This window comes from Chelonoidis abingdonii, chromosome 7, assembly GCF_003597395.2.
Source record: "Chelonoidis abingdonii isolate Lonesome George chromosome 7, CheloAbing_2.0, whole genome shotgun sequence".
NCBI lineage: Eukaryota > Metazoa > Chordata > Testudines > Testudinidae > Chelonoidis > Chelonoidis abingdonii.
The window spans coordinates 42,955,842-42,975,956 of NC_133775.1; the positions used below are offsets into that span (position 1 = coordinate 42,955,842).

A 20,115-nucleotide genomic window follows, 5' to 3' on the forward strand; every position below is an offset into this window, starting at 1 on the left:
GGCAGGCACGGACTAAAAACCGGTGAGCCGGGCATGGGCTCAGGCACCGGTGCAGGGAAGGGGCTACTCCCCGAACCCCGCTAAGTATCATTAAACTAACTATAAAGAAAAAACGTATAAGGATTATAACTGTATTACACAAGAACTACGAGTAGCTAGGGAAGCGGAGGTCAGCTAAGCTGCGCTCCACTGTTCCAACGACCGACACGGGCGGTAAGAAGGAACTGAAGGGCGGCTGGGTCGGCAGGGGTATATATCCGGCACCATAGCGGCGCCACTCCAGGGGGCGCCCTGCCGACCCACCGAGTGTTGCTAGGGTAAAAATCTTCCAACGAACGTGCACGCGGCGCGCACACACCTAACTGGAATGGATATGAGCAAGCACTCGAAGAAGAATTTAGTATTTCCATACAGCCTTGGAAGGACTTATCTGGTGTGATGGTAGAAGGGGTATGGCCATGCCCTGAAGTGTCCTGGTCAAATATTACCTCCAGTATTTATAGGAAGAAAGACACAGCCCAACTGTCTCAGACTGGGCAAGAGGTCATTTCCAGAAAGGAAATTATCATGTAACAAAAGTTCTAGTTTAGTTTAGGGATGCTTTATCAAACGCAATATTAGACAATTAACAATGTAATGGTAAAAATAACATTGTTCATACTCTGATGACATAAGGAGGTAAAGTGATCACAGTATGAAAAGCTAACTAAAGATACAGTAACAAATCAGGCAAAAACTGTGGATAAAAACCTGATATACAGTAACTCCTCACTTAACGTTGTAGTTATGCTCCTGAAAAATGCAACTTTAAGTGAAACGATGTTAAGCGAATCAATTTCTCCATAAGAATTAATGTAAATAGGGACAGCTGCAGCAGCACAGGAGACAGCAAACAGAGCTGTAAACAGGGGAGTGTTAGTGGGACTTTACAAGAGGGGGAGACTAAGAGAGCTAGGCAGAGGAATAGACAGGTGAAGGGAGTGGGTGGTGTTCTGCCAGTGTTCTGGTGCCCCTTGGGGGTTTGCTCTGCTGTGGATGATGGTGGTTTGGTTTGTGTTTCCTGGACTAGCAGGTTTTAGGTGGGAAGGCTATAACCAATACAGATGCAGCAGTGGAAGACACAATGAAGACAACTGGATGTGGAAGCTGCGGCATGTACATGATCCTGGAGGGGGGACCTGATAAGAGTTTCGTCTGCACGAAGGGCCGCCTGATAGAGCTGATGGAAGAAAAGATCCGAGGATTGGACATGCAGGTGGTTGAGTTTAGGAGGAGGTTTGAGCAGATGATGGAGCAAAGACATGAGGAGGCTGAAGGGAAAAGCTCAGACTTGCAGATGGAAGCAGGACCAAAGAATTCTGAGGGGGAGACTGCTGGGTGAGGAAGTGGACAGTGGAAGCATGTGACTAAGAGAACCAGGCAGAGGAAAAGATGGGCTAGTGAAGGAGAAATAGAGCTCAGGAACAGGTTTGTGGAGTTGGAAAACGAAGAAGGGGCACAGCAGGTGAGAGGGCAAGGAAGAAGAGAAGAGCAGCTAGTCCTATAGGAAGAAGGGAAGAGTCAATGGAGATAACACCAAACATGAGCCCCAGGAGGATACGGGACGGGTTGTGGAGGATTGCAAGGGACAACAGAAATCGAGAGGACTTGCAGCCAGAGGGAAAAGGGGATAGACTGGAGAATCACACCATCACCAGGAAAAGGCAGGTCTACGTGACTGGAGACTATTTACTGAGAAGAATAGACAGGCCAGTAACTAGAGCTAATCTGGAGAACAGAAGGGTGTGCTGTCTGCCGGGTGCTAAGATATGGGATGCGGACCTGAGGCTGAAAAGAATCTTAACAGGAGTGAGAAAGAATCCGCTGATTGTCCTTCATGTGGGAACAAATGATACAGCTAGATTCTCACTGGAACGTATCAAGGGAGACTATGCGCAGCTGGGGAAGACGCTTAAGGAAATTGAGGCTCAGGTGATCTTCAGTGGGATTCTGCCTGTTCCTAGAGAAGGGCAACAAAGCTGTGACAAGATTATGGCGATCAACAGATGGCTCAGGCAGTGGTGCTATAAGGAGGGCTTTGGGATGTATGGCCACTGGGAAGCATTCATGGACAGAGGACTGTTCTCTCGGGATGGACTTCACCTGAGTAAGGGGGGAAATAGACTTCTAGGATGGAGGCTGGCACAACTGATTAAGGGAGCTTTAAACTAGGAATTTGGGGGAGCTAGTTGGGAGTTGGCCCACTATCTAAACAAATACTGTGTGAATGTCAAACTCAGTTTCTTAGAAGGATAATGTATTGATGCAAACAGAAGAGCAGGAATCACAGCACATGAAAGAATAGCTCTCAAAAATTCAGACTAATGGTGAAAACAATAATTTGTGTGCGTAGCTCTACGAGGGGGATAGAATCTGGGATTTATTACATAAGTCCTCTCCACCAACTTCAAAGTAACTAGCCAATTCCTTTACAAACTTCTCTTAGGGAAGAGTCCAGACTAACACAGCTGGAAAGTTTCCTCCAGGATAACCTCAATGTTATGATAAGGTAGGACACCTCCCCTGACTTCAGGAAGACTTAGTATGAAACTGTTTAATAGGGTGTCTGGGAGGTGTCCAACCGTAAGTCCCCCTGCTTTACATCCTATAATAGTATGTCATATAATTACACAACATTTTACCAGTGACATGAAGTCAGTGTTTTTAAAAGGGGCTCTCACATTTCCCCTTTACTCTGTGAGCCCTATGTAGTAATAGCGCATGTTCTTATAAAGAGAAGGAATGAGCCATGTTTCTAATGTTCTCATTTAGACAAACACGCCGTCTAATAGCCACAACAAAAGAAAGAAGCAATATCAATTGATAAACATATTAAACTGCAGTCTCTCGAAATATTTTGGTCCTGAAGAATGTACAGAGTATATAGTATACAACAGAGTGTGTCGTGCTCTCTCTCTCTCTCTCTCACACACACACACACACACACACCCTTGCAGATTGGTGTGAAGATATTCCACCTTGGGAATATATTTAAAAACATAACTGGTAATTTGGAGCACTCTAAAGGAAAAATAGTCCTCATTTTTCATCTTCTAAAAGTCCCAGGGATGTCATCTCCTGCTGGGATGAATTAGCAACATACAAAAAGGGGATGAAACCATAAACGGAGAAATCATCACAATGCTCATTTCAGTCAGAGCAGAAACTTTTCAAAGGACAACTATGAGTGCCCGAGAGCTCTCTTCAGCACATTGCTGCATTCCGGTTCCCAACTTTATTTTTCCACCAGTCTTTGCTTTAATGGCCTTCAGCTGCCCCTCAGCCTTCTTGGTAAAGCCTTTTCTTTCCTAGTGACTTACTGAACATTAGCCCCACTGGGACCAATTCACTGCTACCTGATCAACCCAGAGGACCTTCACATACTTGTCATGTTATCCTCCCTTGTCATTCAGATAATCTCCTCTCCATCAACCATACAAATAATTGTTCTAGGATCAGAATCTCCATTATCTCCTCCAAAGCCTTAGTCTTTGAACAAATCCATTTCCTGCATAGTTCTCATAGTTCTGTACTATCAGCTTCCCAGATATTGCACATGACAAAACCCTCATACCACCAGAGCTTCATGTGTTAAGTCTTTTTGCCAACATCCTACTTGTGAAATACTACCACTTTAGAATAATTATAATTCCAGATACTGAGTACTACCTATGCTCTTTGAACCTTACCTGTCAGGAGAGAAATCAAATGAACAGGCCATGCTGTCCTCAGCCACCCACATAAAACTCATCCACTTTTCAAACCATGCCAGAAAGTGTTACTTAGCCCCTCAAGCTTCTGCAACCTGAGTTTCTCCCAGCAATCACTTTGCCCTACATTAAGGGCGAGAGAGACTGGAGGTAATGCTATAGGTTATTTAAGCAGCTCAGTACTACTCTGTCAGAGGGACACACTCTAATTTTTCACATGCCTACACAATATGGAATAAATTCTCATCATCATCAATGCCCACTTCAAAATACCCAGCCATCGCTGAAGGAGAAATTATACCAAATTGATTGATAAACATGTCTAAAAATACAGTAATCTAAACGTGGTTATGAAAGAAAACTGGGTGTGAGAGCAAAACATGCTAACACTTAACATTCAATGCCTAATATAATGTGTTTGTTCTTTTCTGCTATTCCAATTCATAATCCTTTGCTTCAGTTTTTCATGCAACAAAGACCTCAGAATTATAGATGATGTATGTATATACAAAATATAGCTGCTTGAAATACAAATGCAAATGTGAGTATGATGTATTCTTTACCCACTGGCATGGCAAAGTGGGAGAGTGGTTCAAATCCTGAGAATATTCTAATAACCTGGGAATATGTACTCTCCAAACTCTGACACTCCAAGCGATTTCTTAAAAAATGCATGCCTAAATGAAAACATTGATACTCAAGTCAATAGGAGCTGTTGATGTTCAGGAGTGCCTAGCTTTAGGCACCCAAGTCTGAAAATTTCAGATCCAACAACTTTTCCATAATGTATGCCACAATGAAGGTGGTACAAGAGCCATATCATATCAGCCATGTTATGACATTTCTTTGCTTAAATAAGGCCATAATCTGAGATACTGTGAACATAAGATGAGAACAGTGTTCTAATAGTGATGGAGAACAGTAGCATTTGGCTTTCGTAGTGGCAATTTAAGTTTTTATTGTCAAATTTAGATTTATGTTTATTTTCAACAAGAAAAAAATACCAAGTACCTTTCACAATGGGAGGTCAGAATAAACAGAATAATTGTTATTGAATAATTTCTCTAGTACGTTAAGCACAAACATGCTTTTCCTTACCATCAATTTAAACCTCCTCTGCACTAAATCTTATAAATAAATTGCATCAAGAATACTACTAAACTTGCAGCCTTAACACTCCATCTTATATATCTCCAGTATGCACTACCCTAAATATGTAATTATTACTGATAGCATGACCCAACAGGCTAGATAAGGAAAGGGCTGAAGCTTACAGTATTCTGGCTTCCCCCACAATGTGGGAATAAGGACATCAAAATCTCTGTCTTCATTGCTCTGAAAGGTCATGTATCTAAAAATGTAAATGCTCATATCCCTATTGCAAAAGTTCTGAAATACTGAAAATGTCTCCAATCATGTTATATTTCTAGTAGAAACTCCTAAGAAGGAATTTCAGTCTACAGATTTCAACATTAGCATTACAGACTTGAAGATCTTTTGTTTGCTACATATCTGAAATTGTTCTGGATGAGGCTATAAAAATAAGTATTTACAAAAAATAATGCAAACAAAGTTATAAAAAAAACTTGTTTCTTTAAGGACTGGACACTAAAGCCCTCATTACAAACAAAGAATATCAGCTACCTACATATCTGCCATAAAAAGAAATATGGTAAGAAGTATGGAAAGCAACGTGATATGTTCCTAATTCATCTTCCTAAATTCTTACAGATGTATGAAACTTAAAATTTCAAAAGGGGAATGACAAAAGTGACAATAACATGATATAATAGTGAAAGAAAGGAGTGAATGTCTTAGACTAGAAAGCACTGGAAGAAAGAAGCCTCTGAACTCTTTTTATAGGTCTGATAGGCTATTAATGACCAAAAGTTACTCTCCATCCGACAACTCTCACAGCCTACGAGAAATTAATTGTGATCCTCAGTCCAGTTTGTGGTGGATAAATGTCCACATCACAATTCATACCTCTGCAGGAGGGAAGAGGAGCAAGATCAGGTATTGAATGGCCATGAAGAAAGTATTATCTCTTATTTTACATGGAGTTTAAAAATGTATTTACCATTACCATTAATGGTACCAGTTAGGATTTTAGTTCAAACAACTGCTGACCTTGTGCCGTCCACTGCTACTCAGTGACTGGTTCTCTACCTCGCTCACATATTTAAGGGCCATTTTTTTTAATTGCTTCTCTGGTAGCTTTTCAATACTAGCTAGGTTTTGGCAATTAAAACCTGTACAGATTCTCACCTCTCTCAGTCAAGGCCATTGTGGAGGTTCTGCTTAAAACCAATACAAACATTTCAATTAATCTTGAAAAATAGCTTCTCTGGGGCACTTAATTAACAACTCAACTTTTCCCTCCAAGATTCCAAATAACTTCAATCTAATTTATTTTCCTCCTAACACAAGGAAAAATGTATTACAGAACAAAATAGAGAAAGAGGGTATGGTCCTTACACGTTTCTGCGTATCAGATTTCCAGGAAGGGAGCAATCACATGTCGTACTGCAAGGATCACAGCAAATCTAGGTAACAAAACTAAACACAAATACTTCACAATTAAAATTAAATAAATGCAGAGGCAACCCAGAATGACCCAGCATGCATCCTAAGTAGCCATAAATGGAAACAGAATACCAATAAAAACAGCCACTGACCTAGAAATTGTGGAATAAGTCATCTCTTCCGCTAAGAGGTACAGAGAGGATGAAAGCAGTGTAAACACTGACCTAATCTAGCCACTACCCACATGCTAGAGGGAAGATGAACCTCAGAGACATCACCCAAGCACCCTCCTTTCTATATGGATACCATTCAGCTGGAACCACTCAAAATTGTCTACCCCAATGGCAGCCTGCACTTATGGGAGACTCAGGGAACCATGCTACTGTATGGATAGAAAAACCACAGAAGCTGCAGCAAGCCCTCAAATATGGATGACCTACAGTTGAGGACTGGGTTCCCAACAGATCTTTGGCAACATCTGTGTTATTGGAGGACTAGGCTCCTGCCCCCTATACTTGCCTGCAAAACTCTCTGCTAGAAGGAGATGGTGTGGTGGGATTTTGTGAGGTTGTGTGAACTTTTTCTTCCTAGTCAGATTTACAAAGGAGGGTATGATTTAGCTTTTGTTTGTTTTTGTTTTGAAAAACACCATATTCCACATCAGCTCCTCCAGTAAATCAGGCTAATTGTTTCAGCAGAAAATACTCTGAAACTTGGGATCTGATTTCAAGAAGTTAATAGATATTTGCATATCAACAAAATCATTGTCAAAAATATTACATATTGTTTTAAACTGTTGTGCCACTTCACTTGATTAAATCTTGACAGAGGAGAATCATATTTAATACATGCCAATCAGTGAGCCCTAGTGGCATATCAAATAAGTATTTATATGAAGTATCAAGCAAGTAGTCTGTGGTGAATTAAAACTGTTTCAAGTATTGAAGAAGAAATGCTACAGGGAATTAAAAAGAGCTTGTTGCCTTGAACTCTGCTCTACCTCTCAACCTTGTGTCAAACCTTCTCAGTTAAGAGCTCTGTTATTGTTCTGCAGTTAGTGTTTTGCTTATGAAAATTTAAAACACTGTGAACATTATTGGTGTGAATGACGAATACTGAGTTGGCACGCTCAGCATAAGCTGCTCAAACAGTTTAAAGTGTGTTTGATATATGAAGTTGGATATTGTATCTATCATTTTTGGCAGCAATAAAGATCATACAACCTGATAAACAAAGACAACAAAACTTTCCATTCCGTTTGGTCTTACTTATTATCTTAATACTAGGTATCCAATGCAAGAAACAAGGTGATTTATCTAGATCTGCACTAGGTGTTTCCCAAGGGCCAAGATTTTCAGAAATGGCTGCCTTAAGTTAGGTACCTCAATCATACTTTGGCACCTAAATAAATAAATAGCCTTATTTGCAAAGTATCAAGCACCCAGAAAGTTAGCACTGACCGCAGTGGGAGCTACTGTGTGCTCAGCACTTTTGAAAAATCAAGAATATTAATTAGACCCCCAGATATGGACTGAGGAACTTCAGGCAATCAGAGCTGACAGTGGCTGATATCTGAATCTAACCAAACCGCTGACAGAAGCACACTGTCCACCTTCAGTAAGACTAGAAATGAAAGAAGGACATAAATCTCTCAGCATACATACATTCAACACAGCTCTGCCTGTTCAAGCAGACACTTCTACAAGCAAGCAAACAGCATCAGCAAGACAGCTCAGAAAAATAAAAGCTATAATACAGCATTAAAAGAAGCAACATTCCAGCCCAGAGCAGTTTCTACAACATTATAACATCACTGAGACTTCATCACTGGTCAGACAAAGTTTGCAAAAACACTGCCAAGAGAATAGATTTAATTTTTTCTTTTAATTGTTTTCCTGGAATATTGAAATGCTATTGCAATTTAAGATATTTACAGATTGCCCAGATTGTTTCGATTATTGCAGGAGAGGAGACAACATCTAATCTTGTTAAACACAAAGAAATAGTGTAAGATTCTTAATAGTAATTAATTTACTCAAGATTTCTCCTTGAAGGGCTTCTTTTCAATAACTGAGGTAAAACTTTATTTGCTTTCATAGGACTTAGTTAAGATTACCAACCACTGCTCACTTATTAACTGTTTAAGTAATCCATGTTAAACCAAACAGGATCCACCAACCCTTAAACAAAATTCCATTTCCCATTGATTCTAGGAATAACATGCTTTCATTTTAGTTTACCTAGAGAGAAGAGAATCCTCGACAGCATAGACCCACTCACAAAGGTAGGATTCCTGTTGAAAGCTCTCCACAGACAGACAAAATAATTGAAACCATTGTTTATTATTTGTATCGGTTTTGGACTGTACTTATTTTTATTCCCCCACCCCTTTCTTTAACAATCAAATAATAATTGTGATTCATTTTCTGGTCTTTAACTCTGGTGTCCACTAAGGCATGGAAAGAACCCTATGTGACTAAAACAGTGAGAGTCAAATTCCCAGATTGCTTCAAGGGAGGCAATTATTAAGATCTGGCCTCCCATTTCTTGTTTCTCTAGACCAGGGGTTCTCAACCTTTTTCCTTCGGAGTCCCCCTTTCTCCCCAACCCACTATCCACGGCCCACCTGTGCCACAACAATTGTTTTCCTGCATATCTAGTAGATTAAAACCTGTATTAAATTGATAATTATACAGTTAAACCCACACACCTATATAACATAAAAAAGAAAAGGATAATACAAGTACAAAATAAAAAAAACCTAAATATTATGGTCAGATATTAATATGCCTGAGCCCTGCCGCCCAGGACCGAAGCCAAAGCCCAAGCCCCGCTGCCCAGGGCCCCCTGTGGCGTGGAGCACCAGGCAATTGTCCTGCTTGCTACCCCCTAACTACTACGGCCCTGCTGAATCCAATAGGTTTCAGCATATCATGCAGGAAAATTAACATGTTCTCTGGTTTAAAAAAAAAAAAAGAAAAAAAAAAGCAATGTGTCCAAATAGTGCAAGGTGAAACAGTTTTACATTTTTGTACGCTCTCTGGTTTACTCTGGCAGACTCCCTGAAATTCTCTCATGGTCCCCCAGGGGCCGCTGACACCCAGTTGAGAACCACAGCTCTGGACTACACTTTTAGTAATTTTGGGTAAAATTGTGTGTAACTCAACAACTTAACACACCTCTTTCTTCCCCCCCAGTTTTAGTGAGTAAAACTAACACTTAGCTTGAGTTCAGGTAATTTAGGGCCATCGCCTGAATTTTCCATTTTGAAGAAATAACCCTGCCCCTATTTACATTATCGGTGTGGGACCAGCAGAAACACTGGGTGCACCAGGAACTTCCTGAAGACAAGAGGATGCTGATCTTTCCTAGTAGTATCATCCTTAAGAAGAAGACTTATGGTGTGGGGAAGGAAGGCGCACTATATCCATTTACAACACCTATTACCTTGCCCCCAAAATGCCATGAGGCCATGCATCCACAAAACTGACAAACCTGGAGATGCCAGGCAAACAGATGGTGATACAGGGCACAGGAGGGAAGTACCGTTCAGGACTGGATAGCAGGCAGTGAAGCCAACATGAGCTCCTCCCTTTTTCCACAGCACGTAGCTGCAGCGTGGGCCACTTTAATCCCTACCCTCTGGGAAGAGATCTGAGCTCTCTTTCTGTGGCCCCTCTTCTACCCCCATTGATTCCTGTTTTTTCGAATAAGGTACCATTTGTGGTACATTAGCTGTGCTGCATGACTCAAATTAATAACATCTATACTTACAGAGGTAAATAACACAATTCCTTCTTCCATGTCATACCACTTCAAGAAACAGGCAGGATATCAAGGATACCCAGACAGGCATGTTTGTGTTTTGCTTTGGTAAACTAAGCAAACTTAGATCCAGTTTGTTAAAAGTGAAATACTTCTCCAGGCTGTTTGGAAAATGCAGCGTGTAGCTAAAGCTTTTAAAATGCATTGATAGCAACAGCTTTAATTTAGTATGTCAGTGTTCAATATGTCACAGCTCAAACAGTCTCTCAGAAGGAGTTTTAATGCATATGCATTATTAATACAGTATCTGAGGGAGCAGGTCTATCTGAGTTGGCTTTGACCAATAAGTCATTAGTCACAGAGCATAAAGCAAATTTGAGAAATGGAGATATAATAATAGACAGGAGAATCATTTTCATTTACCCTGTCTCTACTACTAGTTTAAAAAATAGTCATAAAAACCCCACTCTAGGTAACCAAAGGACTATATCCATGCATTATGCAGCTTGCTTAGTTTAAAATGTAGGTGTGTGCTTATGCAAGGTGTGATGCATATATTTATCAGGTTTGCGTGGCAATGAATCTCAGGGTTGTTTTCTTCCATTCAGATGGACGGTCCTGGCTTTCTTGTGTTAGAGAATGACAGCTGGTGTCCAAATTAAAGAATGGGTTTTCAAAACCAGCAGACTAGATCATACCTCTACTGCAGCACAAACTACTAAAGAACCTATTAACACCCAAAAAACTGGACACAGTGCTGTTAAAATTAAAGCACAACATCCAGTAGCTCTCTTTCATGAGAGATACAGCTTTCAAATATTTAAGAATGCTGCCCAAAACGAGATATTTAAGATAGCTCAGTGAAATATTTGATTCTTCCTAGGACAAAGAAACAGTTTAACATCCAGTTTTAGGCTTATCTGGAACAAGAGTCCATAGTCTTGTGAAACTGTTAATATACTAAGCGGGTCCTGCATAAGATGAAGTCAGTTTTATGTAAAAACATAATATGAGTCCAAAATAAATGTATGTTTAATACTACACATGGGGACAACTGGCCTATAATATACCCTAAGCACTACAATGGTCAATGCAGCACTTCTAATTCAAAATCTAACGTTCCTCATCACAAAGAGCATTTGATGATCTTATAATATATGAGTCAATTGGAGAATGTTGAAGATAACAATGTTACATGAGGTACTGCAATATTCTTTGGCTCTGTACATCTTGGAACCTGAGCAGCACTGTTTTATACAGCATATTCTTAATGACTTGAAAGAAGGTTTGAATAGTGAAGTTGAAGTTTGCTGATGGCAAAATTTACAGTAGATTAGGCAGTGAGAAAGGCAATGAGAAACGACAAAAAGACCTAATGAAATTAGCAAACTGGACATCATGATGACAGATGAAATTCAGCACATACTGGAGTGCAAGATTTTGCATGTTGTAGGTACACAGATGAGTTCTGATTTGCTAACTCAATGTGTAAATCTAGTATGCAGTTGTAGTCTTTCAAGGAAATTATCTAGATGTCACTGTGAACACTTCAGTGCACAGTGGTGGCCAAAGAATGCAAATAAGTTCTGCATTAAGAAGCAAACACTGAACAGCACAGAAAATCTAATGCCAATATAAATCAATATTGCACATCCCTGCCTTGCTATCACTATGTAGCTGATCCCTGTGGGTGGAGTAGGTCCATCACCCCTGGATCATATCAGGTGAGTCCAGTCCAGCCAATTAACAGGGTCTGGGCCACAGTTGGAACAGACTACCAACAGCGGTTGCACCATACCAGGTCTTGACGTTTTTAAGAACAGGTTAGACAAACACCTGCCAGGGATGGGCCAGGTTTACTTAATCTCACCTCAGCATAGGGGATGGACTAGATGACCTCTCGAGACCCCTTCCAGCCCTACATTTCTATGATTCTATGAATACAAGAGGATAACTTGATAAAATTATAAAGAAAAACACACTTAAGTCTGATAAAAAGGGACAAACATTTTAAGTAAAGCACAGATAACTTTTGGAATTCATTGCCACAGGGTTATGTGAAGAAATTAGCTTGTAAGAATAAGAAAGGCATATGCAGTAGAAATAGCTAGAATAAAGCTGAAAGAGCCATCGACTCTCCTGCTTTGTAGCACAAACTTAATACTGATTGATAATGAGAAGGGATCTTGACTCTGCATGTTGTATTCTTTTGCATAATTATTAGGTGCATCATGGGGAATTTAACATTTCCACTGGATCAACTAGCACTGGTCACCATTGGAGGAAGGATAATGGACTAGATGGGGAACTGGTGTTTTCTAGAAAAATAATGCCTTCACACTTCTACAATTAGTTTTTTTTAAAATAGCTTTATAAGCATAACAAGAAACAGTGGATCTTATCTCTTAGGTCAAAGCTCACTATTATTACTTTTACTATACTTACATTGTATGTCATTAACTTAAGGTGGGGGAGTGTAATAATTTGGCTGAACACAGTATCAACATTTTCTTAGATATGTAATGCCTTTCCATTAACATTTACATTATTAGGCATGCTGAAGATTGCATATACCCTACCACTTTCTGTATACTAAACACTTTTTGTAGCACCTTTTCTTTTAAAAACAACAGTACACATTAAACTACATAGCTATAATCTGATCCAAAATTACTAACACAGCTGCAAAAACAAAACACCAACTGACCGGATTTATTACAACTGCTTTTAAGGAGCACAACTTTGTTGAAACAACATGTGACACTACATCCCATATTTGTCATAATAATATTATAATATGGTTATCGCACAATTTTGATGCATTTTGTACAAGATAAGTTATGTGAGGTGTCATTGGAAAAACTATGATTTGCTGAATATGATTATCCTATTTGTATGCCTGTATCATTTTTGTACCTGAAATTATGAATACTGACTAGGGATCTGTATTTCAAATGGGCTTACTCTGGAAAACGCCCACAGACAGCCTTTCAAGTAAACCAATGAAGAAGCCAGACAGGGCTGATAGCCCATCAGCAAAGACAGTGGACTGTGGAATAGCTGAACCTTCTTGTGGGCATTTAGGCTACCCTGTAAACAATGGCTGCTATAAGACGGCAAAGGCATAGGACCAGACCACATGACTCTAGACTCCGTCTTGGGATGTCAGTATTTTTCCACAAATGGATCTGGGAACCAAGTTTTGAAACAAAGGGTTCCCGCCATATTCTAAAACTATATAAGGCAGGGACTGACATCATCTGTTGTTTTTCACTCCCCACACAAGAAGACGCCTGGAAACACCTGAGGAAAAAAGACTGAACTGGGGATAGTGCTGGACCAAGGCTGAAGGGATTTCTTCATGAAGACCTGTATATGAAGACATGAGAAACCCAAGCTCTAAGACTAAAGCTGCTTGTGCCTTAAGAATCTGCAAGTCTGCCTGTACCATCAGTTAGGGTGAGAATCTGCTAATTCATATCCAATCTATGTAGTATATTAAGTTTAGTTTGCATTTTTGTTTATTTGCTAGGTAATCTGCTTTGATCTGTTTGCTATCCTTATAATCACTTAAAATCTATCTTTTGTAATGAATACATTTATTTTATGTTTTAATCTAAACCAATAAGTTTGGAGTGAAGTGTGAGCGGGGGAGGCGAACTCTATGCGCTTACGCTGTACCGTTCCCTGTGCACCACAAGATGGCATAATTTTAGGTTTATGCTCCGGGAGCATGTGCATGCCTAGGGAGCTGAGAGTTACCTGGGCTTTAGCCTTTCTACTGTTGGTTCGTGCAGTGACTAGTCAGAGAGCCTGCATGTAACTGCAGTTGGGTATGTCCCTACCTGTGTGAATGCTGGAGGAAGTGTAAGGCCAGGAACGTGTCTACAGTTTGTAACAGCAGCACAGTGTGAGAGGGAGCCCAGGCTGGTGGGTCAGAGGGCTCAATGGTACCCTAATTCCAGGTGATACCCCAGGGGGGAACCATCACACAACATATGGCTTTGTTCTCCCCCTGTGCATGCACAATTCCTATCAATATCAATGAGAGTTAAGCAAATATACAGAGAACCCTAATCGCCTCAAAATGGACAAGCTACTGTTAAAGCACATCGGACTGCTCTTTGCCAGTTACATTTATTCATGTGCAACACTCTCACAAACAAATCATGCATGTTAGTCTATCAAAAGTTCCAGTTTTGGGAGGCCAATTGTGATTTTTAGTGTGCTGCCCCAGTGGCCCATTTCTTTCTAATGCTGCCACAAAGATCCAGCACCCTGAACTAACTGACAATTTTGAAAGGTTGTACACAATACATTAGATTCAAGGCCAGTTGAGCCAGCCTCAATTTTGTAGATTAGTGTGAATAGGTCAATAGCATCAGATTTAGTGCTGTGGTGTTGCAGTTTATCTTGTCACTGAGGATGTAGAGCATCTGTACTAGCTCTCTTATTAAAAATACTTAGAAAATTCTTATTGGTAATAAAACTTGAGGTGCACAGATTTTAGCCATTTTTCTAAACAAAATAATAGTCTCAGAATAACAGTAAATACAGACACAGTGACAGGAGAACTGCCACATAAATGGAAATAGTTAAAAACATCTTAACGTGTTTTATATCTTCTTGCAGCAGTACCCATTGCTCTCAAACTTCCCCGACAAGATGACCTGTCATATTACCACAGATCAGGGCTAGAGTTTGGAGTATCCTCACGGGGATAAAAAGTATTCCCAATTTTCTATGTAAAGAGCTGTTCTAATCTGAAAAGTGACAATACAGGGTTCCATGTTTATTTTTTCTCAATGTTTTCCAGATCAAATCTGCTCAATTTCTTCCAGTCTTGCAAACTCAACCAAGGTTTCTAAGAGAGAAGTTGGGTTCTTTCCATTATATATTTCATCAGTAATGTCAGGCTCTGCATGCAGAGGGCCAAATTCTGATCTCAGTTACACTAGTATAGACCAGGAGCAATTCTACTGACACTTCAGTATACTTAGGGTTTGTCAACAAGAAAGCTTATAAATGTGCTTATTCCAATATAAGTTATTCTGACTTGGGAAGTAAAATAAGGTATACCAACATAAGGGACCTTTGTATCAGTACCTCTGCCTCCATGCTAGGGCTCATACCGGTATAAATATTTTAGTTTAAAAAACAAAAACAAAAAAACACCCTGAATGGACAGTTATATCAGTAACACCTTTCTAGGGTAGACTGGGCCCTGCTCTTAATTTAAACTGATGTAAATGGGATCTGAATTTCCTTACAAATTAGGTTCTTATAGTAACACCTGGGCAGCCTTAACTTCATTCAAGAAGTTTCTCAGATGGTAGTGGGTTTGCATAGATATAACTGAGTGGGACATAGTAAAATGCTATTTCTGATGCACAGGAAAGAATCCAGCTCACTCCTTTTCAGCTGTGTTGATTTTGCAGTCCTAACAAAAGTGCTAAAATATGTAGTTAAAATGTTTTGCCTGTTAAGTCAGCAACTACAATTCTGAATGTGCTGAAGAAACTGTCATTTTATTATAGTAATTTTTCAGAACAGAATCAAACTTTAATAGACACTCTGTACAACTGAAAAAAAACAGAATCACCAAACAACATGGAAAAACAATGGGGTTAGTTTATTCTCAAAGGCAGACTCCATGCTTCAGCATTTACAATTTCACTAGCACACTACATGCTGAGGTAACTCATGGGAGTGGGAAATCAGGGCTCCTACCAAGGGGAGTGCAACTTTTGGGAGATATTCTATAAACCCAAAACCCACAAATAATGAAAAAAATAAAAAGGTATGAGATTACGAAATTGATTAAATGCTGCAAGTTACTTTAAATCTAGTGAGTTTTAGCGGTTATACAAATAAGGGAGCAGTAACACTGGCTAGAGCAAAGAATGTTACTATGCAAGGTTACAATTCAATTCTGCTAATACAACTCAGCCCTGACCTGCAGTAACCCTACTAGTCCAGCCCTGTGCTGCTCTAGATTATGACTGCCAATCATGTGGAATAGTGTTAAATTGTGGTGTGGGTTTATGAGGTTGACAAATATCCATAAGGGACAAGGCTGAGACCACCAAATCTCATTTTCACTGGTGACCTAGGCCAGAAGGGAAGCCAGATGAAAGGCTATTGTATTAACTCATCGAACTTCCAAGCCCTGTGTTCTGATCATTTATGATAATCAGGAACAATAAATTACCTTTCCCAAAGCACTATTATGAGTAGTGCTGTGCCTTGGCTAACACCTACCATTTTTATAAGTATGTGTGATTGCTTTAGCTCATCATACAGAGAGAGAGAGAAACAGGATAATCTGAAGATATGAAAACATCAAAACTTTCATGCAAACATTGGCCAAAATTAAACAAGTCCACGCACAGCATCAAATACATTGGCTTTTAAAGTGGAGTCATTGTGATCTTTAGTTGAATCACAATCTGCGGGTGCTGGAAATCAGGTTTAGCATGGCTACAAAGAAGTCTGGGAAGGGATAAGGGAGAGAAAGGCAGAATAAAGAACACAGATTGGAAGTGGAGGCCTGGGAATGGGGCAAGAGGGAGGGTCACAGGAAAATGTGTCATGGAACCATGTTTCCCAGTATCAGCAGGGTGCCTCTGAGGCAGGCAAGAGGAGGGACACATGGATTTGGGGGAGGACACTGGTGGGAATAGGATGAAGAGAGTGCAGGGAATCCCAATAGCACAGAGAAGGGGACTAGGGAGAAGGGACATGAAAAAGGCATGCAGGGAACCAGGAAAGGCTCTGGGACAAAGCTGTAGGTATGTTCCTGGGACAGGTGTGTAGGGGAGAAGCTGTTTTACTGCTCTGATTTATTAGCTGGCTGGCTGAGCTAATCATTATTTGTATAATTATGGCAGGGTGGGCATTATTTTCAATTATAAGTCTAATTAATTAGGATGTTGCAGACTTTTAATAGGGATACTTTTATTGTTATTGAAATATAAAGAAATATCAACAATGACAGCATAGGAAGTATACGCAGAGAACCAGAGAGATATGGAAAAGAGCTTAGTTTTCGATGTACTTGGCTGATTAAAAGCCTCTCTGCTCCCCACCTATCACACCCAGGAACAACTCCCACGAGCACAGATACTCCTACAGATTTAATAATGTCAGCAGGAAGGGAAACCATAATCGGTGGGCCTCAGAACATATGGCAGAGCAAGGCTCCCTTCTTGCATACCTTCCACGCTACCCCAATTTAGACTCTTGGCTCTCATTAAAAGAAAAAAGGGGAAAAAAAAAAACAAAAAATATAATTAACAGCAATTAAGGTTGTAAGTGTGTTTCACTGGAGTGCAGCTAACGACAACTCTTTCACTTAACCAGAAATTCATATAAGTGATACTCTGTCTTTGTTAATTTCACCATTCTTACGGGAATATTCCTCCTTACCCCCCATTTAAAAAAAAATGCAGTGACTGCCTCTTTTCCACCTGATGTCTTTGTTCCTGTGTTTTAAATTTAATCAGAATACTTTCAGTACCAATACCCATGTTTGTTTCTCCAACAGAATAAGAAATAAAAATAAAGCTGAAAGCACATAACTATAATGCAATCTGCAGTGCTATATTCTGATATATTACTTTTTGAGACATCTAACACATTCATGCTATTTTTGTACGTTAGAAACATACACACACACACACACGATGTCAAGCAATGGAAATCAAACTTAATAAACCAAGCAACCTGATCCAAATGCTACATAATAAATTAGTTTAAAGCCACTAGGAAAAAAGCCAACATCCCCCTATCTCTTAAAATGTATTTCAATGTACCAAGAAATAAACATGGAAAAAATCAGTCACCATTATGTTAAATATTTATTGCTAAAACAATTAATATTTTCCCTAGGTGTTTCAGACTGTATTTTTAAAACAATCTTACCGGCTATGCTATAAAGCAAAACATAGCTTAGAGTGCCCTCTATCTTTCTTAGAAGTGTTTCAGGGAAATACTCACAGAAGTCAGCTATGAGTTCTGTTTTCAAAAATGCAAATAAAATAGTTTCCTTGCATGTGCAGAATTATTGTTACAATTTAAAATGCATATTAAAGCATTGTTTAAAATATTCCTATATACTGTTTAAGGAAATGATTTTACATAAGAGAAAAGTATATACTTACAGTGCCATTTCAAACTGCTCAAGCCACTTTTTCTTCAAATCTTTAGTTTTGCAATAAAATTCCAACCCATTTTGTCCTTGTATGTGGATGAGGTAGAAGCCATAAGACCACTGTGTGAACGGTATGGTAATTCACTGGTTAACAATTTAATATTCAGGCAGAACGAAGACAATATTTTTATATTCATTGTATAACACCAACCCTGAGTTGGGAAAAATGGAGGTCATACTATTTTGCACCTCTGTTCAGTTTAATAATGGCTCATTCATATCTCTTCATTACATCAGAAATTAACATAGTTGAAGCCCTTTAACAGTCATGTACTTTAAACCACAATGTCCAGTGTGGTTTTGATACTATATGGATTTGAAATTTAAAAAAATATATACAAATTGCTGAAGTGTGGTTGCAGAATATTTCATACACTCAAGACCTATGGATTTCAAATATTTAATAGTAGCATATATTTTGTATGTAGTAGTAATATAAACATTTACCTTTTTATTTTCTTTATCAGTGGTGGGATTATTTGTGATTTTGTACTTCTGAAGATCTATTATTTCCTTCATTTCATAATTATCACCTCGTCGTTTGCACACAATTACAGCTAAATCAAATAAGAAGATATGCCTATGAAAATATAATATATAAAGGGTTAAAAATATTGTCTGTATGCCAGTACACTAATCCTTTTAAAATAATACACTATCATATAAAACATTGCCTGGAGCACTTATGATTTTGAAAGTTAGCAATTAAACTATTGGGTAACAAAACATGAACCACTTAAAGTACTTTTGCAAGAGGTACATAGGGATTTAGATATTAATGTAATGGCTAACTTCTCATGAACCACTTTGAAAATTTACTTCCTTGGCATTAATGTTAATAGGAGCTATGTGTGTACAATGAAAGGAGGATGTATGCACAAGAATTCCTGAACTGATAACAAATTTCACAGGCAGATGCCATGGTGTATTTTACAAGCATTTATCTAATACCAATCTTGTCTTTAGCAACCCAAGTACTGTATCTATATTCTCACCTGTCTTGCCTTGCACGTTTATCTAATGTAGTTATCCTTATTTCACCATCACCTTGTGGTCTTCCATATATTAAGAGAGAATGGTTCTAAAAACAAAAAAAGGAAATAAATTCATTATTTATGCCAGCAGAAGAGTAAAGATAATATCTGACATTCAAGCATCAGTTGGTCATGATACTACAAAGCCAGATTCTCCAAGAGTCAAAAAGAACTTGTCACCTTTTGGTCCTACTAAGGATAAGGCATAAACAAACTCCTTTTATTCCACCCTCCAAAGGACTTGGGGCACTGTGCAACAAAATTGATTTAGCTGCATGCATCTAAGGAAATGGAGAGGAAGTCACTGTATACAGATATCATTCCAGGCCAGCCAAAAGAACAATATACACACATACCTGAATTTTACCCAGGCTTCTAGTATTATCGAAGATGGTAAGGAGCAGTAATTTCAGTAAAGTAGAACAATGGTGAAAAGCTAGGATAAACAAGGGTGTAAATATAGCCTATCACATACCAAATTCTCTATTGATAACTGAAACTGTTTAATTTCACGGAGGGATTCATTATCTCTCTTCACTTCATTTACATATTGAGCCAAGTCCTAAAGCATAAAAAAAGAAGGAGGGGGGAATACTTCAGTCAGAAAAATTCCAATACATTATTTTAAGCAACTGTATTTATCTTCCTTATTTTGCCTAATCTGCACAATAAGGCTTTTTAAAAGTTGTTTTAAGTGTTCAGAAGTTGCTGATATACCTGCCTAAGCATGCAAGCTTTTAAAAAACATTTTCTATTAAAGCTGGGCAGAAAATGATATTCTCATCCTGTAAAAATTTTGAGACTTTAAAAAATATTCACATTCTGCACT

General features: G+C 39.0%; 1 protein-coding gene across 4 annotated transcripts in view; it reads right to left on the reverse strand.

Annotated features, from left to right (window-relative positions):
• VAV3 (vav guanine nucleotide exchange factor 3) overlaps window positions 1–20,115 on the reverse strand; it is a 259,518-nt gene that overhangs the window by 127,621 nt on the left and 111,782 nt on the right. For all 4 annotated transcript variants that reach the window (XM_032803745.2, XM_075067838.1, XM_032803748.2 and 1 more), the window contains exons 12-15: window positions 19,762–19,848; window positions 19,248–19,333; window positions 18,700–18,832; window positions 18,203–18,312 (exon numbers count right to left, since the gene is read on the reverse strand). In XM_032803745.2, coding sequence (XP_032659636.1) covers window positions 18,203–18,312; window positions 18,700–18,832; window positions 19,248–19,333; window positions 19,762–19,848 — 416 coding nt within the window. The remainder of the gene's footprint in view (window positions 1–18,202; window positions 18,313–18,699; window positions 18,833–19,247; window positions 19,334–19,761; window positions 19,849–20,115) is intronic.